The sequence below is a fragment of the Tetrao urogallus genome (genome assembly GCF_951394365.1).
Source record: "Tetrao urogallus genome assembly, chromosome: 1".
Classification (NCBI taxonomy): Eukaryota; Metazoa; Chordata; class Aves; order Galliformes; family Phasianidae; genus Tetrao; species Tetrao urogallus.
Window position 1 is genome coordinate 147,729,924 of NC_136813.1, and position 26,437 is coordinate 147,756,360.

At 36.5% G+C, this 26,437-nt stretch overlaps 1 protein-coding gene across 1 annotated transcript; it reads right to left on the minus strand.

The window, feature by feature from the left end:
• Positions 1 to 1,283: 1,283 nt before the first annotated feature.
• On the minus strand, positions 1,284 to 25,574 carry APAF1 (apoptotic peptidase activating factor 1; the record flags this gene model as incomplete). The annotated part of the gene is made up of 26 exons (XM_079545490.1): positions 1,284 to 1,427; positions 1,940 to 2,086; positions 2,525 to 2,650; positions 3,304 to 3,429; positions 3,731 to 3,850; positions 5,939 to 6,064; positions 6,849 to 6,974; positions 7,880 to 7,999; positions 8,800 to 8,925; positions 9,691 to 9,819; positions 10,092 to 10,253; positions 11,151 to 11,276; positions 11,673 to 11,804; positions 12,625 to 12,750; positions 14,700 to 14,826; positions 15,533 to 15,711; positions 16,284 to 16,397; positions 16,859 to 16,990; positions 17,607 to 17,774; positions 18,423 to 18,661; positions 19,034 to 19,165; positions 19,541 to 19,653; positions 21,204 to 21,387; positions 22,360 to 22,557; positions 24,936 to 25,125; positions 25,437 to 25,574. The coding sequence occupies 26 exons, from the start codon at positions 25,572 to 25,574 to the stop codon at positions 1,284 to 1,286; spliced, it is 3,750 nt and encodes a 1,249-aa protein (XP_079401616.1).
• Between the last annotated feature and the right edge of the window lie 863 nt (positions 25,575 to 26,437).

The window sequence follows — 26,437 nt, forward strand, 5'->3', positions numbered from 1 at the left end:
GTATTAAATCTGCTGAAATGCACACAAAAAAGCTACTAAAAGTGAAAATTTCATTCTGTATCAGGTGATACACCCTTGTTAACGTACCTTTTACAATCAAGTATCTAGATGATGTGTTCTACTGCCAACTACAAAAAATCTAAAATCATGGCACTAATGTTTGTGCAGTCACTCTTCATAGTTAAAAGCCAGTTTACTAGAACAAGGCTTACTGGCATCTAAGAAAAATTGTGAACCAGTTGTTCACAAAAGATTTGCCAAGTACAACTAGTACAAAACATCAAAGATTCCACCCTATACAGAATCTATAAATAGATTATAAAAAACAAGGAGTAATAAAAAATCACATATTACCAGGAAAAAGATCACTGTACGAAGAACCCAACGTTAAGAAAGCTAACAATAAAATGTCTTCATAGTATAAACTGAATGCTAATTTTGAAACTAAAAAACACAAATTCACACCCTCTAATATTTTTCAATATAAACCTTTTAAAGCATTTCCAGTGTCAGTTTAGCTGGTTAGCTGTATCCATCGTTTGAATGGACGCGTGGCACAACCTCTTCCACTTCAATTCCAATATCTCTTCAGATTTTGCCTTGAGAAAACAAGACTCAAGATGTTCCCCTTATTAAGAATAGCTCACACACCTCATTTCTTTCCTTATCACTTTTATCTCCAAAAGGTTGTAAGTGTGAAGATTCTTGGGGCAAGAGGGAAGCAGTGCTGCTGTAAACTGTACAGTCACTTGATTTGTTTTGAATTTCAAGCACCAGTATAGCTAGCTTCTTCTTTCAAATGGAGGATGTCCCTGATTCTTTCCACTCTGTACTAAATGAAAAGCCTTTCATTATAGTAAAAAAAAAAAAAAAAAAAAAAATTGTATCTCACAGTTGTGTTCATAACAAGAGAGTGTTTAGCCATCACCCCTTGCACAGAATACATTACTGATCTGTTATGTTCCTATTGTTTTTTCACTGCTGTTAATTATTAATTTCTCCTAATTTGAATAAATCTTAATAAAATTTCATTGTGAAATCGGAAGCAATATTCTCAAAATGCAAATCAGGAGTTACATATTATAATAATGCTTATCAAAAACAAGACTAAATGCAAGTTAATTTACAAAAACATGCAGGAAGATACATAAATATGCATGAAAATATTGTGAATACAACACTGAAATATAATTCACAGCTTAACAAGAGATAAAAATTTAGCACAGTCTTGTTTCCTGCTCAAAAAATGAGCTCCATGATCTCTACAGTGTTCAGCCCATTGATCACAACTTCTGTAATACATAAAGAATACCAAGATTATCAACAGTCACGTACACTTCAAAATTAGGGGACACGTGTATTGATTTGAGGTTTGTTCCATTCGTGTAGAAGGTTTGCAAGGATTCTCCTGTAGTTACATCCCACCACTATAAAATATAACCATACAGTTTAAGTGAGCAAGTGTGTCTTTTCAAGGCAGAATATTCACTTTCAATTTTTTCATAAATAGAAATGCAGAACTTTGTTATCTTAAATAAGCAAATAAATGCAGTAGGACATAGAGCACGTTCATGTTCGTTATGAATGCAGCTGCAGCTGAAATTGAGTGGATATTAAAGCAAACAGAAATGACTGGAATGTTTAAAGATGTTAAAGAGCTTTGTTAATGAAGATCTGAAGTTCCCAACTCTATCTCGAACTCTTTGAGCAACAGCATATATGGAGTTCAAAAACAAACTCCATCTTAGAAATACATATTCAAAGAGCTTTCAATCTGGAGAAGAAATGTGAAAAGTGCCAGACAAACACAACGATGGAGCAGTCTTAAGTAAAAAATATCAGACTTGTTTATTTTAAGTGGTTTGGGTTTTCCTAAAATTATCAGCATTTTGTGTTTTCATTAGGTATGTTAGATTTTTTTAATTATTTCAAGGCTTACCTTAAGATAGCCTCCAGATGACACAAGCATTTTACTGTCAGGAGAAAATGAGAGGTCTGTTACCCAACCACCATGTGTTGGTTCTCCTTCATCCACAGTAACTGAGGAGCAGAAGTGAAGTAATTCACCTGTTAAAATGTCCCAAATCTGACAGAAAGAAAACATTATGTGTGTAAGTCAACGTAAGGAGAGCTGAAATATATTTTTCCATATTAGAGGAAAAAAAGCCTTTTAAAATAATCATTCAATTGGAAGTGACAGAATAACCCAAAAGAAGCACTCCCCTCCTACGACTGTACTATATAGAAATGATTTAATCACTCATGGAATTTACAGTAGAATGATCAGCAAATTCTGTGAATCACAGTTCTGCAGCATTCATAAACCTATGGAACCCAGGAAAATAAATCTATCAATATGGTTACAAATTACTGTCACCGTGTGAATGTCTCAAGGTATCTCGGCAATCTTCAACTGATATTCACTACGATGCTAACTAAATAGTCATGCAGAACACAAGCTATGAGAACTCCTCCATATGAGAACTATCAACTGAATTATAAAATAACAAGGTTAAAGCAGTACCCTTATATCTCCTTTGTCATCTCCAGTGGCCAGTAATTTATTACTAGGAGAGAAAGCAGAGCACCGCACACAGGCTTCATGGCCTTTCAACTCATGAAGAACAGATGAACTTTCAAAGCTCCATATCTACATGAAAAACACAGGAGAGTGAAAACAAGCTCAAAAACAATTATAACTTCACCCCTTCTTTCTAAAAAAAAAAAAAAAAAAAAAAGAAAACCAAAACATTCAGAAGTAGCATTCAAAAGAAGTAAAAATCACTTCTTACATACATGCTTAAAGGCTTCTTTCCTTATGTATGGACTACACTGTATGTACTCTGCTTTCACTTTCTGAATCACACAAGAATGCATTTGTTACAACTTACAGAATCAGGTGCATTTTTTGCCTTGCTTCTGAACAAAAATATTACCAACAACATGGACAATATTTTCATGTAAAGTTTCAGAAGTTTTTCTTAACTTCTGTTTCCCAATTAGAACATTAGGCTATAATAAATCACTAGAGAGAACTAAACAAAACATTCTTCACAGACTTGTGCATTGAATGTGTGGTTTTTTCATACAGAGGTCATCAGGACAGCCTGAAGTTGTACCCAGATCAATTCTGAATGTATGTAAAAGCATTAGAAACGTGTTCACAGATATGGGAATTTTAACACTAGAAGCAAAAAAGGATTAGTTAAATAATCACTAGTTATCTCATAATGAAAAAAAAAACCAGCAAAAATATCAGGCCAAACAAGTTATCAAATTATTTTTGTACATAAAGTAACCAACCTTTGCAGTTTTGTCAGCAGAAGTAGATGAAAACCTGCTACCATCAGGTGAGACAGCACAAGAAAGAACAGCACCTCTATGACAAGCAAAATCTTTTTCTGTTATTCCAGTGGTGATATTCCAAACCTATGGAACAGAATTAGTTTGTTTTTCCAGTAAAATACTGTTTAGAAAAAAAAGTCAATAAAGGAAATAAAACTCATCTGTGTGGTACTAATATGGCAAACATTTTGCCAAAAGACAACATAAATAATAATAAATAAATATTGCTAGAAAAATAAAATGCTAATTTTTGTCTTAAGACATTACATACTTCCAGATCAGTTCAACCAGGCAAGTGTCCATACAACATACAGAGCTCAGCAAATAGCTGTTCTTATTAAAGAAAGTAAGATGTATTTTATATTATACACAGCCTTTTATTTACCTTAACTGTTCCATCAAACGACCAGGAAAGAAGTTTTGAATTTTCCAGAAATGCAAAGTCTTTGATTGCTTCCTTATGCCCTCTTAGAAACACACACTCGTTCAACTGCCAATTCCAGACCTAATTATAAAGATGGAATATATATATATATATATATACACACACACACACATACACACATATACATGTATATATATGAGAAACATAACTTAAAAAGAATTAATTAACTGCTTAATTTTAAACCTGTAGGAATGATAAAAAGTTTTGATGAAGGTGGCAACTTATTAGAAGTATTATAGTTCAACCTCAGAGATAGTTTACTTTAAAGCATTAATCACTGCAAAATGTGAAAGCAAACTGTTTCCCTGTAATATACACAGAATCTGATTTTTTCTAAAAGAATTTGGAGCTAAAACACTTGGCAGACAAAAAAGTCAGTAATATCCTAGTGCACTAGCACTAGTAGCCAGTCAAGGGAAGCAATTATTACACACTGCTTTGCACTGGTGCAGCTTCACCTTAAGCACTGTGTGAAGGTTAGCATATAAAACTAACAGAAAGCATCCAAAAGAGGGCAACACAGATGGTGAAGGGTCTACAGGGTAAGATACATGAGGAACAACTGAAGTTGTTTGGATTGTTCAACCTAGAGAAAAGGAGCCTACAGTTCCTCACAAGGGGAGCAAAGGGAAAGCACTTCTCTGCTTTCTGGTGACAGTGACAGGGCCCAAGGGAACAGCGTGGAGTTGTGTCAGGGGAGGGTCAGGCTGGGGATTAGGAAAAAGTTCTTCACCAGAGGGTGGTTGGGCACTGGCAGAGGCTCCCCAGGGCAGTGGGCACAGTCCTAAACTGTTTGAGGAGCAATGGACAATGCTCTCAGACAGGAGGTTTGAATTTTGGCTGGTCTTGTGTGGAGCCCAGAGCTGGACTCGATGATTCTCGTGATTCCACCCACCTCAGAATATTCTATAATTCTAATAAATTTGGATAAATCACATTTTAAATTTCTATGTTTATATGTAAGTAGATATATATTATATTTATATTTTAATTTATATTTTAAAGCATATTTTTAATGAAGTGTCATTTCAGTTGGTGTTTTCATAGCAAAATGGCACTATTTTAATTGAACTCTTCACTGACAATTGAATAAATGTCATTTTATCTTACAGAATCTATTAAACTTCAATATAATTTAAATGACAGTGATTTAACTGGTTTTCAAATAGGTTTTCTGCCTCAAAGAAAGAACAGTAATGAGGCATTCAGATGACAACTGTGACAGCCCACTAGGGGGAGCAGAGGATCTGGGAAAAAAACGTTTGACTTCAAATCAGCTCAAGTTTGGTCGTATTGAATGACTTTAAAATATGAATTCTAGTTTAGGAATCCTGTCTGCATGCCTGCAACTGCTGTGCAGTGAAACCTGAAGTACTATACTAAAAAAAGACCAGGACACTCGCTTCAAAGTGCATTCCCTGATGAGCTAAAACGCTACACACACCATAATGCTTCTCTATAGCCAATCAATCTTACCAAAAAGGAGAGCTTATTAATTTGAGACCATGTTAATGCAACCATTCAACTTCTTGCAAGTATCTTTGTTCAGCCCTTTTTGGAACAGGTAGACACAGCAGCCCACTCAGAGACAAGTCTTTCAATTCTATTCCCTTATACAATACAGACAAGTCCACACCTGGCCAGTGCTGAATTGTGTCTCAAACTTACATGTTCAGGACTGTTACCTTCTAAGAAAAGTAGTATTTCTTTTCATCCATCTGAAAGCAGTTGGTTCTATCATGCACAGCATTAGAACTGCCTAATATTCACCAGCCTGTGGGATACAAATAAAGGCTACAGTCTCTACAGCCCCTATCTGATGCTCTAACTCGCTGCATCCTATTTGAGGTCATCCAGAGAAAAAAACAGTAACTTTTTATTTACAGTTTCTTTGCAACAAATTACTTGACATTGCAACACTTGTAAATCAGATAAGCAGGAAAACATAAATCAAAGCAGCAATAGAATTAAGGATGCCAACTTACCCTATAGCAATACAAAATCAATTCAAAATGCATGGAACATAGATGGTTCCACACACAGGATATACAGTGGTCACTGAGTTTACGTTAGGTATAATAGGAAAGATGTTTTTAACTTATTTTTTCCAAAAAGGTACAATTTAATCTTTTTAAATATCTTCCAAACCTGTATGACTGCATCATGAGCACTTGAAATCAGAGTCCGACAATCCGTGGTAAATCGACAGTGCTGCACGGATGTCCTGTAGGCTTCCCGGGACATCAGAACTTTCCCATCCAACAACTGCAGTATCTTTACAATGAAAAATGCAAGAACAGTATTTATTTTACATATTTTAGGGAAAGGAAGTTCAAATTCTCAACACAAATATTCGCTTTAAATATGAAGAGACTGTAAATACAGCATTCTCAGCCAATGGACTGAGTACTGTGTGCAGTTTTGGGCTCCCTGTGAGGAAAGGTTGGGTTACCTGGGTCTGTTCAGCCTTGAGAAAAGAAAACTCAGAGGGGATCTGACCAATGTCTATAAGTATCTAAGGTGTGGGAGGCAAGAGGACGAGACCAGACAATTCTCAGCATTGCGGGGCAATAGGACAAGGGGAAATGGCCACAAACTGAAGCATAAGAAGTTCTGCACCAATGTGCCTACTCTTCACAGTAATGGTGACAGCACTGGAACATGCTGCCCAGGGAGGTTGTGGAGTCTCCTTCTTTGGAGACATTCAACACCTGCCTGGACACCAACCTGTGCAACCTGCTCTAGGGAGCCTGCATTGCAGGAGGGTTGGAGTCAATGATCTCTAGACGTCCCTTCCAGACCCTACAATTCAGTGATTCTGTGATGGTGACAACGAAAAAATCAGTCCTTGGTAAATGAAGCGCAATGCTGCATTGTTAGTATTACCTTTAAATTATCGTCATTTCAGTGTCACTAAAACAAAAGTACTAAAACAAAACAAAACACTAAAACAAAAGTACTAAAGAATATTATTGAAGAGAGTCCTTAAAATGACACTTCTTTAAAAAGAAAGTTGTTTTCCTATTATTTTCAAGATCAAGTTCAGGTTTTTTAATACCTTTATCACTCCATTCTCCTGCCCAAATGCTGCAAATTTAAGATCTTCACTTAAGCAACAGCAGCAAATAAGGGATTCCTGAGGTTCTGTCTGTATGATAATGCTGTCTGTATTTCCATTAATGAGCTGCAAGATAGGCAATAAATTAATAAAATATTTTAAAATTTAAACTGAAATAAAATACAAAAAAGAGCTAAGAACGGCAAGAGAAGAGTTTGTCAGTTTCTAAACTTTTGTTTATCAAGACCAGATACTTTCACAAATCAGTTGCTTTGAAGGTCTGTGTAACTATCACTGTAGAACATGTTCTGAACGGGACAAGTTTGCAGACAGAAACACATCTCAGTCTCAGAAGGCTTTTAAAAGTTTGCATGATCACAGAAAACAGGTCAACATGTTATTCCTGAATTTCAAAGGCCATATAGTGAGTTGTGAGCTCAAATCTACTTGCCAGTCAGATACCCGTGCCAAATGGAGTGTAAGCATGACTTAAAGCTTAACAGCATGTACAGTGCACCAATCTCAACCCAGTGTTGTCCTTACACCAATTTTGATGAGAACTTTAGAATGCAATGATTTACAAAAAATCTGTAAGTTAAAAATATCTACCAGTGTGATGCATTTAAAATGACTGTATGGCACATCAAAAGGTAACTAGGAACGCATTGCTGGGAAACCACAGATCAGCAAGGGTAAAACATCACAGTCACAAGAGAAACTACCTTTAGAGATGTGATAGCAGATATACTGCTGAATTACAGGACACTTGCTTAACTACAATTTGACTTTTCAGTCAATTTCCCTTCATGAGTAAAGGTGAAAAATCTATTCTGTTATAGGCAAAGTTCCTGGACTTAAAATTTTACAATATATTAAGAATCATCTGCTATGGATTCAACTGTTGAAAGTCATGAACAGGCAGTTATTTCAGTGCTTTGTTTCCTACTGGGATTTACAGATAATTTCTAATACATTGAGAATACTAATACTAATACATTGATAATACTAATACATTGAGAAACACAGCTTACTTGAATATGCTTCTGATTGTAAATTGCTAAAATCATGACTTCACCATTGTGAAATACAACATCCAGTTCACTTTTTAGCACAGCATCAGAAGACTTGCACACCTTGTTTGTTTCCCAAATCTGTCAAAGAATGGAGTGTTCCATTAGTTTTCAAGATAAAAAACTTGCTGACTAACTTTAAACCAAAGTCTTACAAAATCTGCAAGTAACACTGACTTTAAAACAGTGAAAATTATCCTTCTGCTATTTTTATTTACTAGGCAAAGAAAGTTGTGCAATTGCTGTAGCAATTCCAACTGATGAAACAAATAATTCTTTTTCTAGGCTGCCAAGCAGACATCTAAGTGTTTGGCATCAGAACCATGCAGTCCACTTCTCTGTTTCAAAGAAGAGTGTTAAAATTCTATTACAGTAAAAGCCAAGTATAGATTTCTATATTTCAATTGCTTTCAAAATTTCAAGAATGTAAGTACTAGCTTGGAGAGAAGGAAATGTTACTTCTGTACATTGTAGGTCTATCTTCACAGTTTTTAATGAGACATTTCAACTATAAGAATCTAAATATCCTAGATATCTAACAGTGAAAGGCATATCAACATTGCTAGCTTACAAAAGGACCATCAAAACAGTTCCCAGTTTTTAATTACCTGAAATCTAAAAATTACCATTACTCTTGAACTGCCACTGGACCTAAAAATTCTTTATCTATACAGTAAATAAAGAAAATAGGCAGCTCATTCTACTGTATATAGAAATAACTTTGTACGTTTATATAATACAAAGCTAAATACTTACTATAACCATAATGCTAACTACTTTATATTGTATATGAATATATAATTTTATAAGAACAATTTTAACAAAGAATTTATATGTTTTATATGCACACAGTATCAGCTTAAAAAAAAGAGTAATCTTACCCGTATTGTCTGGTCCTCAGAAGATGTCAGAAATAAAGATCCATCTGAGGAAAATGTCACACAGTGAACCCAGCTCATGTGTCCCCTGCAATCTGCTACTTTTGATAAGGATTTAATATTCCACAACTGCAGCAGAAATATGAAAGAACTCAAATGAATTTAGAGTGTATTTCAAGCAAAACTGAAAAGAAGTATACTTAATTACTATCTCTACTAGCATTTTCTCAATTCTCACTCTAAAACTGTCGTGTAAAAAGAACACGTGCCTGTTGATGACAATTTGATGGTCAGTAACATGGAAACAGAAGCCTCTTTGACAACAATAAGTTTAAAAGATGTGAGAGGAATTAAAAAAAAAAAAAAACCTCACTCATTATGAAAATATAGACTGAGCTGAGCAAGTAGGTTACAAAACAAACAAACAAACAAACAAAGCAAAGAACAGAAAACCCAAATACTTGTACATGCTCAGTTAGCCATGATAGTCCTAAAGTTATTTCAGCTGTTGTATTCCTCTTTCACAAACTGCCACATCCTGCAGCAGCAGACAGGAGAAGGTATTTTATTTGCCTGTTTTGAGCTAAGTAAAGGGAAGGTGTATAATCCAAAGACTGACAATAATCACATCATCACATAACTTCAAATAAATACAGTGGCCTAGTGGTTTTATATAAAACTGAGTTCTGCTTAGAAGGATGTCTAACTCAAAACACTATTTCCCAATTCCTACTTTACATCTTAGAGGTAAACAAAAATTATAAAGAACAAAGCACATTGAAAGGCTGTTAAAATTGCCACTTTGTTTTACCTCTCCCTACACAAAACCATGACAAATGTAACTCTTTCAATTACTCTTTCCTGTTATATTGTAGCAATGAAGAAATCACTTACCTCAACTGAACAATGAGACAAAGCAACTGCTACTAACTCATCCCCAGCACAGAAGTCACAATACTGGATTGTACTGTGATGACTTACAACTACTTGTGCTAACAGATTACATGTCGTGACATCAAAAAGCTGTGAAGGCAATTACAATATTTAGCATACAGCTAGAATGACTTCACCACAGACACAGTTTATATACTCAACAATGTACACTTTTTAATTTAGAAGGTATTTATCTCATTCATCATGTTTATCATCTGCATGTTTTTTACTAAACACACACTTAAAAACAGGCACTTTATGTCTGAAACATCTGGGTAGCTTACATTTCATAAGTATTCACAAATTCTACCCAGATAGCAACATACTACACATCTAGAGAATTATTAACATGAGATACTTACCAAAAGTTTATTTTTGGCTACCACCAAAATTGTATCACTACTTCTGGACCAAGAGCAACATTTTACTAAAACTTCCACATCATCTTGCTGCTCATCTGCATTCCTGAAGAATTCTTTTATCTCAATAGTTTTCAGTTCATTTGCTGAATGCACATCCCAAAGCTTCAAAAAAAAAAAAAGGAAATACATGAAACCTCTCTTTACAGCATACAACAGGAGAAAACCACCTCCCAATCTCTTTTAGGGAAGAAAGTGAGGAAAACAACAAACAAGCAAGCCTAGATGGCTGTCTTAACTTCTACTTAACAATAGAATAAAGACAAAAATAACATCTGCTCTGCAACTCTGTTAAATAAAGCCCACTCACAACAAGAAATCTGGTACATTGGATACAGGTAGTTTGTACGCCTATTTTGTTGAGGCACCTACCAGAGAGCTACTGAATATTTCTGTTTCCTCTACCACAATTTTTCTTCTGAATGACAACAGATACTACAACCTCACTTTCCTGATATAGCAGCTCCATAGAAAGGTATTAGTGTTTTAAGGACTGCAGTACTGAAGCAGCATAGTTCTGTTACAGCCAAAGGCACTAAAAAACGATGCTTGTGTTCTAAGCAAAAACACAACTACCTCAGTACTCGCACCACTTTTATTGCTTATGGCTATTACTGGTTCCATTTCAGATGACAGACCTTTTAACTATTCTTGAAGGCCTTCTTGCCGTTGTTTTCATTATTATTTTTGTTTAAACAAATTTCAAAACACCCCTCCATGTCAGTTCTCTTAACTATATACTTTTTTTTTAATGGTGAAAGGGACTCAAAATGAGACTCAGTAGAATTTATTTAAAACTGCAGCCACTCAATTTTCCTTCTGGAACCGGACTGAACTTTTCCAAGTCTTGCATTAAAAGTGGGAACAATACTCAACTGTTTCAGGGTTTAATTCATAAAAGTCGACCACACAAATACAAAACTATCTCACTCGTATTTTGTATTTCATACTCCCCCAAAAATCATTAAAACAGGCAGTTGATTTAAAAAATAAGATATGTACCTTCACTGTGCCATCTGTTGAGCAGCTAGCAATATAGTCATCATTTGGTGAAAATCTACAGTGACTGATAGCGTTTACATGACCAAACATCGTATTCCTACAATACTTATCCTTCAAATTCCAAAGCTGCATGAGAAACAAATATATAAATACCATTAAATTCATGAATTATTCACAGATTGTTCACATTCTTCACAAAACCACGGCAGCAACCAAATTCTCACAAATGTTTCTTAGTTTTACCCACATGCTCACAGACTTGAAGCTATGCCTGAGGTTCTTCCACCCCCAATCCATCCCCTAGAAGTCTTTACCTTTGTTCCTAGCCAATTTGCTTGCTTTTCATTCTAAGTATAAATATTCCTTCTGTTCTGCCCTGGCAGTATTCTTGATCTGTTTCTGTCTCTCTCTTACCAGGCTCATTATAAACCTTAATTTACAGGGTTTGAATCATATTTCTACAATAATAATTACTCTGTTTTGATTATTCCCATACTGCTTATCACAATCTTTTCAACTTACTTTGATGAAAGTGTCATCTGAGCAGGTGGCTAAAAGGTACTGACCCCTCCTGTTATTGAACTGGCAGCAATTGACCTGCTCTGTGTGTTCTTCATATACGTACAAACACTTGCCTGTTCTTGAATTCCAGATCTAGATGGAATTGAAGGATAAAAACCAGTTTTAAATAAATTCAGTGTACTTAATTAAAAAAATGAAACCTGTAAACCATTTAGGAATACAAATAAAACCCTAAAAATGCTCTTAATAACACACCAAAAATGCTTGGAAGAGAAAGGGAAAACACGTATATTTGTATCTATTTACACTCAACTTTGATTTCAGATTGTTTCTACTAGAGTAGAGCAGAGATGCAGATACATACATTTTTGAAAACAAGAACTGGAACATGGTATTTACAGTCAAAGGTTCTTATAACAAGCTGTCTGCAACCAAATAAAACCAACTTACTCTCATCAAAATTTAGTTTCAGGCTACTATTAAGTATACAAAATTTCACAGCTAGTTTTGAATAATTTAAATATCAAGTGAATGAGGGGGATCATAGTTTTGATTAAAATCTGAGAAAGATTAGAATATTGTCAGATTTTGTTGCAGTTCTGAAGAATTAAAAGTAAATTTCTCTCAGAAAACGCTATATAAGAAAAACATTTGTGCATATACTAATTTTATGTTACAAACAGGAGTGGACTCACCCATTGTGTTCTACATAAAAAGAATCATCTGATAATACAAATAAGTTATAATTGTGTATGCATGATGGTAACATAAGATGCTAAACAAGTATGAGATATTTTGCTTTTAAAGTAGTGAATTATCCACATAAGGCTTAAGAAAGTTAATAAAAACCCTCAGTCTTAAGAATCTGCTCTCCCTGAGTTGGTTAAAACTGAAATCTGAATTACGATGTAGCAAAACAAACACACAAAAAGTCTACTCTCCATTTCCATACCTTCACTTTTTTATCAGCTGAACAAGTAGCTACATATTTATCATCTGCAGAAAAAGTGCAGCAAAGTATTTCATCATCATGAGCACTTATCTCCAGCAATCTCTCTCCACTTTCTGCTTTAAACACCTGAAGAAATACAATGAGGAATGAAATCTTCTAGCTGGCAGACAATTTCGAAACATCCTACACAAATGAAGGACTGCTTTCTCTCAAAGAGCTCCCTTAGCTAAGCTCTTCATAAAACTGCTTGCACTTTGAAAGCATATTACTTTCCTTGAAATTATAAATAAGAACATTTAATTTGAACTTCAAATCTATAAAGGTGATAGAAATTATTATGGACAGAAATACTGAACACTAATATAAAAAATCTGTACGCATTGCATGCTTCATTAATGACTTTGTATAACCTTTAACCAAAGCTAGGCTTTCTACCACATATGACTTCTGAGCTCCTTAAGGCTAAATACATGTACTTTCTTATTCTACTTTGTGAATAACTTCACCACACAATAACTTCTTAACAATAACTGCACTGTTATTACAAGTACAAGTTCCAGGTTGATAGATACGATATTCTTCTGTTGAAAGGAAGAATTTTAGCAGCAATTGATCATTAAATCAAGGTGCTAGGAGTCTCTTCTGAGCTGGTTACAGGAAAGAAGCACTGCATATTAATCAGTTTCCTAAAATTCTGGGATTTATCTTAGTAATGGTAAACGTACCCTTTCCATTGCAAGAGTAAACGATCTTCAGCTGTTCTAACAAATCACAATTTTCTCTTTGCAGCAACATTCAAGATGCTACAGTTGTGAAATCCCTACTTTTCCTATCTTTTTTCATCAAATGGGAATAACAGCGACAATGAAATAGTTGGTATTTGTTCAAATAAAAGCATCAAAGCAAAAGGAAATCTACATCTACAGTCAGTTCTGCAGAATATCTTCTCTGAATCTAGCAATCGTTTTTTCTGATTCCACTAAAACAGGAGAGTTAGTCTTAAAATCTGCGAACAGTTTTATTTTGATGTCACTGTTAGGAAAAACATGACAAGTTCAAAGTTAAACAATGAAAAATGATTGTTAATTTTCCTATTATTTCTAGTTTAGGTTCTGGGGAAAAAAAAAAAAAAAAAAAAATCTCTTTTTTTAATAGAAAGTCAAGAGAAAAATAAGAAATCAGCAGTCCCAGTAATGAAGCCATCAAGTACAGAAGCCCAGCACAATAACTTCAACACAGCATAAACTAGAATATCCACCAAGCATCTCCTTAAGTGGGTGGATGCCATGACTGTAACAGTGTAGAAGCCAGCAAAAAAAAGAAAGTAACAAAGACCACCACATTAAATAGCCAAATGAACAGCAACTGAGGACCATTAATACTTTTACTTTAGTACTGAACTTAGCAGGCATCCAAAACAATACCAAAGGCTTGCAGAAAAGTTGTTCTTTACCCTTACCTTTGGCTGTCTGGAATATGGATACTTTACCAGGTTAGTGGCTGGCTGATTGCTAGTTTTCTTGAGAGCTGTCTGGCTTCCCTCCAGGCAGACTGCTGGCAAATTTTTATTAGTCACTTTTCCTCTCTGTCTCCCCATACTCACTTTGTACCTTTTTCCAGTCTACCACTTCCAGGGCTCATTTTTCTGCCCAGATTTCTTTACTTTGCATGAGAAAATTTAGCAACTTAGCACCAAACATCCATTAAAACCCCATGGAAAATGTAAACCACTAACTAACATGTCTCACTGTTTATCAGTACTGTAGATGGGAACTACAATTTCTGCAAAAGAATGTGAAACATGCTGGGATGCACTACTTAAGCCTTAAGCTTTCTGTATCATTAAAAGGTATCTCATGTTCATTTACATGGTATCATAGTATAGTTATTGAACTACAAAACAGTACTTACTAACGTAAATGTGTTTATGCAACACCCTTTCAATCTCTTGTCTCTGTTATATTCTAGATCTCTAACATCTTCATAGCAAAAGGAAAGCAATAGCACCACTAACAAACATTATCAAAATAGTACACAGCATTACACTTCACTCATGCACAGGTAGGTGTTTTTACCTGAAGCGTTTTATCAGCTCCACATGATGCTATTCTTTGTCTATCCCTAGAAAAGCAGGCATGGTAAACTGCATCTCTATGCGGACGAACAACCAGACGGGAAAGGTTTTTCAAGGATTTTTTATTTCTGTAGGAGAAGATAGTTCAGTTTGAGAGGAGTCTGATTTCTATGATTTCCTAGCATTTTTTCATCATTCAAAATTGTCTTTAGAAAGATAATAGTTGTTCACATACCTTGTGCAGCAGGCTTTCAGCCTTCACGCAAAATAAGGGAAACCAATTCCTACGTTCACTTAGAATTTATGTTGCCCTCCAACAGCTAAGAGCTTAGAGACCAAGAATGCTACTATGTGCATAAGAAACCAATATGCTACCTCATGTGCACAGCCATGGTACAGCAAAACAGTCTTCCTAATAATGTCTTAATGAGCTGCTTTCTGCCACGTCCCAATAGACTTCTTTCTGAAGCTGTGATCTCCTATGTGCTCTCTTTCAAGTTTGCATCACACATGTAATATTTGCCCTACAATTTTCACCTTTCTAAAAAAGTATATAGAGAAGTTTCAAATTACCTTATTTTCACATTTGGGTAGGTACTTAAAATGAATGTTCATTAAGTAGAGAAGTAATTTCTTCATTTCTATGAAATTATTACTAATTTGTAGCTTTACATGTCCAGTTTTTCTTTCATTAGCTCCTGAAAATTATTTCACTTTCTTTTCCCATAAAAAACAGCACTTCTTATATTACCCTTTAGTGTGGTCAATTGTATATGCGACAATGTTATTGAATCAAGGGATAAACACATCAGCAGATGGATTACTGCCACTTACATCCACTCCAAGTAAAACGTCCCCGTTTCTCTTTGAGCCCGCAGCTTGGCTTGCTGATACACCTCTGATGTCTCAGGTTGGCAGAGACCCAGCTGGGTAATGTCAGGAAAAGGCTGTCGTCCAAGAAGGTGCCCATTTAAAGACAGAAATTCCTGAAAATTCTCACGTATGATGCTATCCTATGTACAGAGCAGATAACATTTGGTAATTACTGAAGTGGATATGTTTTCTAAGTGCCCTTTGTTTTTTAATTTTCTATACAGGCAGTATTCTTACAGAAGCATTTAGTTCTTCCAAGTTCTATTAGCAAGTACAAATCATAGACTGAAATAATCTGCTATTTTATTCAGAAAAAGTGTATTATCCTTGCTTTTCAAATACGGATATTGGAAGCAATGATTTACTCAATGAGCAGCCAATGTTAAATATCAGTAAGACTATTCCAAGAGGCCAACAAGATTCTAAACTTCCCAAAAAAGGGAGTATCATCTGCACTCACCATAATCACAGAACCACAGATTCTCACCACTGAGTTCCATAATTAATTACTGTCACCTATACTGAAGTTAACTAAAACCACAGTTTTTTAATTCTTCATTTTTCCCTTCACTCCAAGGTGAAGTTAAACTTAGGACTGCCCCAACATTTCATTTTTACACTTCCTATGTATCCCAAATACATACATAAATAAAACGCACTAAACGATGGAAAAACATATTTGGAACAGACTGATCATTTACCTTTTACATACCTTTTGATCCAGGACTGAACTATACTCTACATATTCATGAATTAGATGAGCAGGCCCTACCAGTTCTGTTTTAGCTTTAATCCAATCTAGAGAAAACATAAGATCACGGAGTTCCTACAGGAAATACAAATAAAAGTTCAGAGCATGAATTCCACAACTGAAATTACTTAAGGGAAAAATGAAAAAGCACAAATATATCTTAATACGATTCACTCCAGTTCACTCATCAATCTACTGGAGTACTCTAAGCAAATCAATTTAATTTTATCATACAACATAGTAAGCCTGGATTTCCAAAAAAGCTTAAGAAGACTTTTTACCACATCTTGCTCAAAGGAAAAAGAAAAACAAAAGGCGTTATATGAAATCTTCTTACAAACTGATTGAAAAGACAAGAGACATAGAAGTTGTTTTCATAACAGTGATTATCAGTGGAGCCCCAAAAGGACTTTATATTCAGTATTTGCCTATCTGCCCAGAGGCCTGGGAAAAGACAACTCTAAAAGGAAAAAATGGCCTGGAGGAGACGGGCAGTGGGTCAAGAAGAGAAACAGATGAACCCAGTCAGAACTCACCTTCTGCATGTTGGCACCAGCCATGTGATATGCTAGAAAATTATACCAGTACATGCAGTCCTCTTGAGATAGCACAGGCACATGAAGCTTGTAGTACCTCTTGTATTGATTTACTATGTTTTTATGTAGTTCCTGCAATGAGAACCCAAACACACCTTTAGTTAATACTATAAAAAGGTGTGGACTGATTTTTAATATTAAACATTTATTATTATTATTCCTTCATGTAAGATGTCAACAAATTAAATAAGAAAAACTTATCTTAAGAGACTGTAATTTAAATTATGTTGAAGACATTCTACAGAAACTCCGTGGATACTAAAGACAGAAAAGCAAGTTGCTAATCTTCCTTCTTAGACTGAGAAAAGGTCACTCTTTACATTAAACATGCATATCCAGTAACAAAAATGACCCTTTACATACATAGATACAAAGCAAACAATTGGCCTCTTCTTCCTATCTACCTTTTTTTGCCTTCTCCTCCAAAAAACAGATCTAGATGACCCTTAAAGGTCCCTTCCAACCCAAGACATTCCATGATTCTATTAGTTTCTTAGCTCCATATGGAATTATCATTAAATCACTTCTCATTTTCAAGTCTAAAATGTTCTTAGCCAGCATTAAGTTTAACTGCATTGTGGGCCTATTACATGATTACTCTGGATACTTTTTAAAAAAGGAATGTTTTCTGAAGAAAGTCCAGCTTTGTAGAATAAGTTAGAAGTAAGCAAATAAGCCAGAACTCTACCTGAAGCTGGTTGCGATTCTTCTCTGTAAGAAAGTCAAGTTGAAGATCATGCAAATAATAATGAAATGAATTCCCATTACGATCACAGAACAATAACGATTTGTTAACAAATTTCTGCAGTATATCTTCAACTTCTTCAGTTTCCATATCCCAAAGAACACAGAGCACCTAAAAAAGCAGAAAAGAACTAAGGAACAAACAAAACTGTAGGAATGCCATAAAAGACTAACAATTAACTGGAAAAAAAAAAACCAAACATGGTAGAAACATTACCATTTGCAAAAGATATCTATGCTCTGCGAGTAACTCAGGAAGTTCAATATCAAACTATGCAAATATATAGATAGACAGATGATACGTATGAGATAGATAATACAAGCTACCCCTTCGTTTGTCTATTTGTACTGACTCATGGTGATCATATATTTTTCAGAAAAGAAATTCCCTAACAGTTTTTAAGCCTTCAGATAGTTCAGTTACAACCTAATGTAAGAGCTAAGCATGGAGCATACATTAAACTAAAATTATGAGCATATTAATTCAGTTGCAATTTTTTAGCTCTGTTACAGGTGATAAGAGGTATGATATAATAAGAGACCCAAACCACCAATTATTATTAAGTTGCATATAACATTAGTTGTGTACCATAATTTCAAATTTTACTACTTCTTTAAAGTTATTGTTTATATATCACTAAAAATCATAGAATATCCAGAGTTGGAGGGAACCTGCAAGAACCACCCAGTCTAATTCATAAAAAAATAGTAATAATAATAAATAAAATAAGCTATGAGGTTTCTGAGTTGCTGTTATTACCTTAGTAGGTACTTTAACATCTTTTGGGAGGATGGAGAGGTCTTTATAGTAATCTTTTAAATCATTACTCAGTTGCTCTACACTTATGGACATTGCTTCATCAAGGGCTTCATAGTCATAAGATGAAGATTTTCTTATTCTTTTAAATTGCTTATTCTGTAACTGTTTCAGATAGTATTCCCAGCGACTAGGGAAATCTCGTAGTAATGCACCTATCAAGGATATCACAAGAGGAGAACCTGAAGGAAGAAAGTAAATTAACCTTAGAGGGTCTGAAGGAACACAATTCAATAGTTTAGTCTAGAAGCTAAATGAATAAATCAGGAAATTTTCTTAATCAAATTCTTGAGGTGTCCCCATTGTCCTATCACTATCAGACTGTGTAAAAAGTCAGTCTCCTCCCAGTCTATAAGCTCCCTTCAAGTACCAGAAGGCCACAATGAGATCACCCCAGAGCCTTCTCCAGGCTGAATAAGTCCAGCTCTCTTAACCTCTCTTCCTAGAGAGGTTCTCCAACCCTCTGATCATCAAATGTTCCCTCCTCTTTCTGTAAGACAAAATCCAGAAGAAAAAAATATACTGAGTGGTTTTAAAAGTGTCGAGTGTCATACCTTTGCATTCCCTTACAATGCAGTTAGCTTGTTCTGGCAGTTCTGATATTTTCATATTCACAAACAGGGCTAAAACTTCCAGTCCTTTCTCATGTGTTAGTCCACTTTCCACATGAATCTCATATTTATTGCCTATATATGGGGGGAAAAATAAAAAGAATTTTCAAAATGCTATGGAAGTTGAGAGAATTTTCGGAGAAAATTCTGGAGCAGAGGATCCGGCTCAGAGACTACTTCATATGTAGAGATAATCAGTTGAAACACAGCAGCATCAGGCAGGCTAATTTACTGAAGAGTGCAGTGATTCTCAATATAGACATATACACAGGACAACATATAACATGTATTTCATGGAAAAGCATAGTTTTACAGAGCAGAATGCTAAAACTTCATCATTTGTGCACAACTTGACAGACACGGATTCTATCAATTCTTTTATAAGTTCACAAAAACACTTTGCATACACATACATCCATGATTTGTAATGCAGAGAAGATCATTCCTTACCAGACACAGCATCTGTCACACTCCTGTCCCTGCTGGTGATAAGAACCTGACATTGATTATCAAATGCTTTTAACACCCAGGAATCCCAAATATCATCCAGGACCAAAAGAGACCTAGTGCAAGAAAAGATATTTCATATTTCAGATATCATATTAGTAATAAGATATATTGTTTCACCTTAATAACGAAAGAACATTTTCAGAATTAACTAAGTAGTACAGTTTCAATTTTCTTCCACTAATCCAAGAAACATTTTAAGAGGACATTAAACCCTGTGTCAGAAAGCTGAATGCAAGTTACTCCAAGAACAAATTAGTGAAGTTTGGTTCATACTTGAACTGTTATTAACCTAATGCAACACGTTCAATTTGTTCTTACAGCATTCTGACATCTCCAACTGGGCGGGATGCAGCACAGGCCGTAGCTTCTTCCAAGCTTCTGTAAGTAATCTGGTGAGTTAGTGAGAGAAAAGAGTACGCTCCCCTTCAATCATTCTGTATATCTCTTTTCTCCACTGGAGGCACCTACTTGAATTTCTCACCTTTATCAGTCCATTTCCCACAGGCCTGGCAATATTTTTTAAATCTTTTCTATGTAAGGAAGACTTCTTTCTCTTACAAAAATGGCAGTACTCCATTGGCTGTAAAGATCATATCACTGGAGTATTATTCCTGAGATATCTCACTCGTGTTTAGTTTAGCATAGATTTTCCCAGGGAGTAATGAAATCCCCAAAAATAACAAAAGCTACCGTTCAAACATGAAAAAAAGCTGTGCAGTGGCCAAGACTTCGCTTGATCAAACAATTCAACTTTCCTGAAGTTTGAAAGCAACTTGCCTTTTTGGCCATAATTGATCATATCTTGAAAACTTGCTTTCACTTTGGTAACTCCAAAGCAACCACTTTAAAAACACACTAACTGCTCTCTAGTGACGCACAGCCTTCCACTGCTGTATGATCCTCATACACTCATTAAACATTTTAAGTACACAGTAAGAACACTAGAAGTTAGAGTAGTGCTTATTTCCAGCTATTCGTTCTCAACTTTCAGTTTTCAGTGACTAATAACTTTTCATGTGAAGGTGACTCCTGCACAGCTGGTTATCATATATATATATAATATACATAATATAATGTAATAATATATAATATACATAATATAATGTAATAATATACATAATATATATATATGTGTGTGTGTGCGTGTGTAATATATATATTTATAGCAAAAGCTTTAATAATCTGACAAATATATCCAGAACAAGCCTACAATGCATCCCTTATGTTACTCCATTAAAAACATCTACTTAAAGAAAAAGTTTTACTGCATATATTACATACCTGATTTAACCATCCATTTACCTTTCAGCTTTTTTACATTTCTCTGAATCTATTTTCTCTTTCCCCATAAGCAAGCAATTTAGAAAATATTAACAGTAGTCCCTATGCAAGCATCAAAATTCTTGAAGTACTGCTAGCTTTAACTTGACTATCACTTCTACATTATCTACATTAAAAGAGAAAAAGGGAAAGCAAAAAGTGAAAGTTAGGATGTTCACTTCTGATCTTTTCTTTAATTAAGAAACAGAAATATGTAACAACAGACATTTTAGATTATTAGACTGCAGAGCAAAAGAATAGCATAGCATTTTACCAACATCACCTCGGGTATTTGCGCAGCATCAGCAAACGAAGGCGGTCTTTGGCCTCCTCGATGTTAAGTGGTGGTCTCTGTGAAAGAGTAGAGTCATGCTCTAATCTACTACAAAGATTCTGTAGTTTTATGAGGAGCCCAGCTTTGTCCTGTTTTCCCACAGAGATCCAGTGAACTCCTCCTGGAAAATAACCTGACAGGAACAACAATGTTAATCACACTTTACATTTAAAATTAGAAGTATTTATAGCATTTATTAGAATAGCAATCAATAATACAATTTAAAGTCAAATATAAACTGTAAAGTCTATTGCAAACCAACCTTAAAACTCTGTACCGCAGGAGGATGATTCTACAAGATTACTGCCTTATATTTTAAAAGGAACAGCCTCTGTAAGGCAAGTTCCCAAAGCTCACATTGTCACTGATGCTGTCCCTCCTTTCTACTTGTTTTCCTTGACAAGCCCTTTCCTTCTTCTCTGTCTCAGCATTCACTTTTTCACTCTGCAGGAGTTCAGGGCTTGGGATACAAAATTACCACAAAACATTTAGCAAGAAGGCTTCTAGAAGAGCCAGCTGCAGCAGAGGATGCCACATTCTCTAAATCTCAGACATATTTTCTAATATCTCACCTCACTTTCTGCTCCAAATGTCCTATACAGAAAAACAACAGTAAATGATTTCATTTATGATCTATTATCTACTACTACTGATAGTAGTATAACCACACCACAAATGCCTGACATTACTAAAACCTACACTATAGTCTGAGCAAGATTTTTTTAAACCCATATAGCACAGGTAAAAGTCTGAAGAACTGACAAGCAACACCCAAAAAAGAATAAAGACTAAAAATGATAATTTTATATTTTGTACTGCTAGAAATAACAAATTCAAGTTACCTAAGGATGCATCTACTCTCATAAATCAAAGCAGGTTTGAAGGTAAAAAGCTGTTAAGAATCTTTTTCCATAAATTAATAAAATATGCAGTGGTCCCAGAGCACTAAACTGTTCTGAAAACTGTAACTTGCAAGCAATGAAAGCACCTAAGGAATTTATCATGCTAAATACAAAATCAATTTCAAGATGACATAAGATCCATATACACTCAATGCATAGATATTTCTAATAATTTTTAGAATATTGATGTTTTTCTAAAGTACCTTCCAAGAGCTGGTGATCCCTTAAAGCTTCTGCTGTTAAAACGGTCTTTCCACAACCTGCCATTCCATAAACTGTCACCCAACCTGGATCACTTCCTAAGCTGCACAGTTTCTGTTTAATAGCATCTACCAGCTTTGGCCGAGTGACAAACACAACTGGTCTCTGTGGTACACCTCCTTCGCAGAGAGTTGTCTTAACTGAAGTTAAAAACAAGAAACATGAAAAGAAAAAGTGATTTCTAAACATTATGCCTCTTCAAAACAAAACAAACAATTCACCCCCAAGAATCCTTCCCCCAGCTCATTTCCCATACAGATGCTCTAAGAACCCCTGGACTAACCATGCCAAAATTAACAGGTAACAGCTTCCCATCTACAGCAGCACCCCAGTTGGTAACTACATTTTCTGCAAGCTGGATCTAGTTACATCAATCCCAAGAACTATTACTATTCCCAACCATTGAGCCACTCTCTCAGCCAGAGGTTACTGCTTCAAGAATACAGCAGAAAAGAAAGCATGCAAAGTAAAGCTTCTACTCTGTGGTTAACAGCGCAGCATTGCTGTCCAAGCCAGGCTTCTCTTTATTTAAGCTAAGACAGGTGCACTTGCAATAGGGTACCTGAAGCATAGCAAGAAAGTAAATGTGTACCTGCTCTCTCCATTGCAGGTCACACAGTAGACAGCTGGCCGTTGTGCTATTTTTTTGGAAATCTCACTCAGGTATTCTAAATACCATGTCTCTATGAGGTTGCACCTTGAGTACTGCATTCAGTTTTGGGCTCCTCAGTACATGAAAGACATGGAGGGCTTGCAGAGTGTCCAGAGAAGGGCAGTGATGCTGTGAAGGGTCTGGAGCACAAGTCTTATGGGGAATGGCTGAGGGAACTGGGATTGTTCGGTCTGGAGAGGAGGAGGCTCAGGGGTGATCTTATTGTTCTCTACAACGACCTGAAAGGACATTGTAGTGTGGTGGTGGTCAGCCTCTTCTCTTACGGGTAACAGTGATAGGACAAGAGAAAATGGCCTCGAGCCACGCCACAGGAGGTTCGTGTTGGATATTAGGAAAAAATTTCTCTTCTGAAAGAGTGGTGCTGCAGTGACTCAGGCTGCCCAAGGAGGTGGTAGAGCTGCCACCCTGGAGGTGTTCAAGAACCATGTGGAAGTGACACTGAGGGACATGATCACGGGGCAGGCAGGGAAACAGGTGACAGCTGGACCAGATGATCTTTTCCAACCTTAAATATTCTATGATTCTTATATTAGACAGTGCCAAAAAATATACCGTCAGATTCAGCTGTCATTTAGTCAAATGCAGTAGGACAGTTCATCCCACTAAAAACTACTAATTTATTTCATATAAATCAAAGAAGACAACTTCCGTAAAGTTAAAGATCTTACTGAAGGTAAGCAAAAGATCTGGTGGTGAAATAAGCACTCAAATTAGCTAGATTAACATTTGGCATGCAGTGCTGAGAGTTATAGACTACTCTAAATGAGAAATGTCTGAATTTTGAAGGCTGAAACCTTTTATGTAAAATTTACTTTCTTTATTATATACTAGGGCTACTCCAAAAGTAACACCTCCTATTTTATTATGTTGGCTTACAACATCAGAGGCAGATCGTGGTATGGCAATAGAGGTTGAACCTTCCCAACACTATTCCATTACATTTTGTTGCTGTGCACCAGATGGCAGCAGAGGGGCAGTCTGACAAAATGCCATCTGACTTAGAAGTGTGTATCAAACAATGGTGTGGAATTGAACACCTCCACACTGGAAAAATTGCACCCACTGACATTCACTGACACTTGTTGAACATTGACTGAGACCAAACAGTGGATGTGAGTGCAGTGAAGCAGTGTGTGGTGTGTTTCAGTAGCGGTGACAGTGTGTCACCTCCTCTGGTGCAGTTTGTTATGAGTACAGCATTCCAGGCTCTCATCCACCACTGCTGAAAATGCATAGCCAACAGTGGTGACAGTGTTCTGTAGATGAGTGCGTGATCAATCAGATAGTATTACAGAGCTCTGCGAATCTGTTGTATTTTCCACGGAAATAAAGAGAAGGCATTATTTTTGGAGCAACCTACATAAACTTCACAGAATCACAGAATTGTAGGGGTTGGAAGGGACCTCCAGAGATCATTGAGTCCAACCCCCCTGCCAAAGCAGGTTCCCTACACCAGGTGTAGGGACTTAAAAAGAATGACTTGTAAATGAAAGAAAGACTTAAGAGTCTAAATTGTAACTTTTTTTTTTTTGTAAATGAAAGAAAGACTATTGAAATGTTACAATTTAGAGAAAAACAGGAGTTTCAGATTTCCAGTCTTTTAAAATACACATTACCAAGCAAAGAACGTTTTCAAGATGACCTATGAAAGCCATAACCATCCTCTCCTATCATATGAAATACAGAACTACTGACTATTGTGCTACCAAAACAAGTAAACAAGCTCATTGTTTACTTCCTTTTTGTTTTACTTCCTTTTAGGTACTACAGATAGTCACTTAGCAGTGAATAAAAACACAGCTTCTCATTCCCTTCAGAGACTGAGATTGCTGCAGTTGCACTAACCATATGAAGTCATCTCATCCATAGCATGCTTTCCATTCCCAGAGGAGAAGACAGGGATGCCATCCTGAAGAAGTGCAGCAAGATCTCTGTACCCTTCATGAAGCAGTGCATTATAAAAAGATCTATATGCATTATTGTCTTTCTTAAGAAGAGTATCTATTAGCATAGCTGCTCGCTCCTTCTGTGTATTCTGGAACAAACATTAAAATAGGTGTTACACAAAGCTAACAGAAACTACCTAATCTATTGCTCTGCAAGTTATTTAACACATTTATTGCTACGGATATAGATTTCAGTTTGAGCAAGACCTCAGCTCAACCTTATGAGCTGCAATAACAACCACATCCTAAGCGCCTGGTTAAGCATTTGTAATGTAGTAATGATTGACAGCAATAATTTTTAGAAAGGACCATAAAACACACAAGCAGCCTAGAAAAATTTAAAAAAAAAAAAAAAAAAAAAAAAAAAAACCAACAAAAAAAAACCCACAGATGACTCTACCTGTTGTTTCACTTTCTCCTCCTCCTGCAATGTCAGGACTTGGTCAGAAACCATACAATCCATAATGTACGAGGTTTTGATATCTCTCTCCAGTGCCCGACGATGCCTAATTAAACACGCTCTACTCTTCGCATCCATATTTCTTTAAGGTGAGGGGAAAAAAAAAGTCAGGCTGGAACCATAACATAACTTACATGTACAAAGAAAGCTGCTTTAAAGTATCTTATGCTTTCTAATTTAGAGTCAGCTGAGCAGCTGTAAATAGAGCGAATCTTCAGGCAAGTTGATGCTATAAATCGTAGGTATCTAAAAGAATTCACTGTGTTACATTTCTGTCCTGCTGAAACGACCTTCTCCCTCCATCTCCTAAAAGCAAACAACAGCAACAAAACGGTCTGAAGTTGGTGAAAGCCACTCTTTCCCCAAGGCTTTCCAGTTACAACAACGCTCCCCTCTCGCCGCGGGGGAAAGGAAACAGAAAGCGCAGCGCCCGCAGCCGCAGCCGCCGCCCCGCGCCCACAGTTGCGCCCACAGTTCGGCCCACAGTTCGGCCCGCAGCCCTTCCCGCCCCGCGCGCCCCCTCAGCGCCGTTACCGGCCGAGGAGGAGCCGTGCCTCCGGCTCTCAGCTCTCGCCCAGCTCCGAGCAGAAGCGACAACCGCACAGCCGGCACTCCTCCCGCCGGCACTTCCTCCTTCCGGGCCCGGGGGTGGGGAAAAATCAACCCGACCTGAGCCTCCCACGCCTGCGCAGTGCCTGGGCTGCTGGCACGCGCCTGACGTGGCGGGCTGGGGCGGGCGGGGACGGACTGGGGCAGCAGCCGGGGACAACGTGGTGGAAGATAGGCGCGGGGTGGACCTGCTTCTAGAAGCGAGGCAACAGCTGCCTTTATCTATACGTGTATGCCTTTAGCGTGGCTGATAGTGCAGTAGTTAGGCGGGGCGGCGCGGGCAGAAGTCTGAGGAGTGCGTGGAGTTTATTGAGCAAACGTCAGAGCCGCGC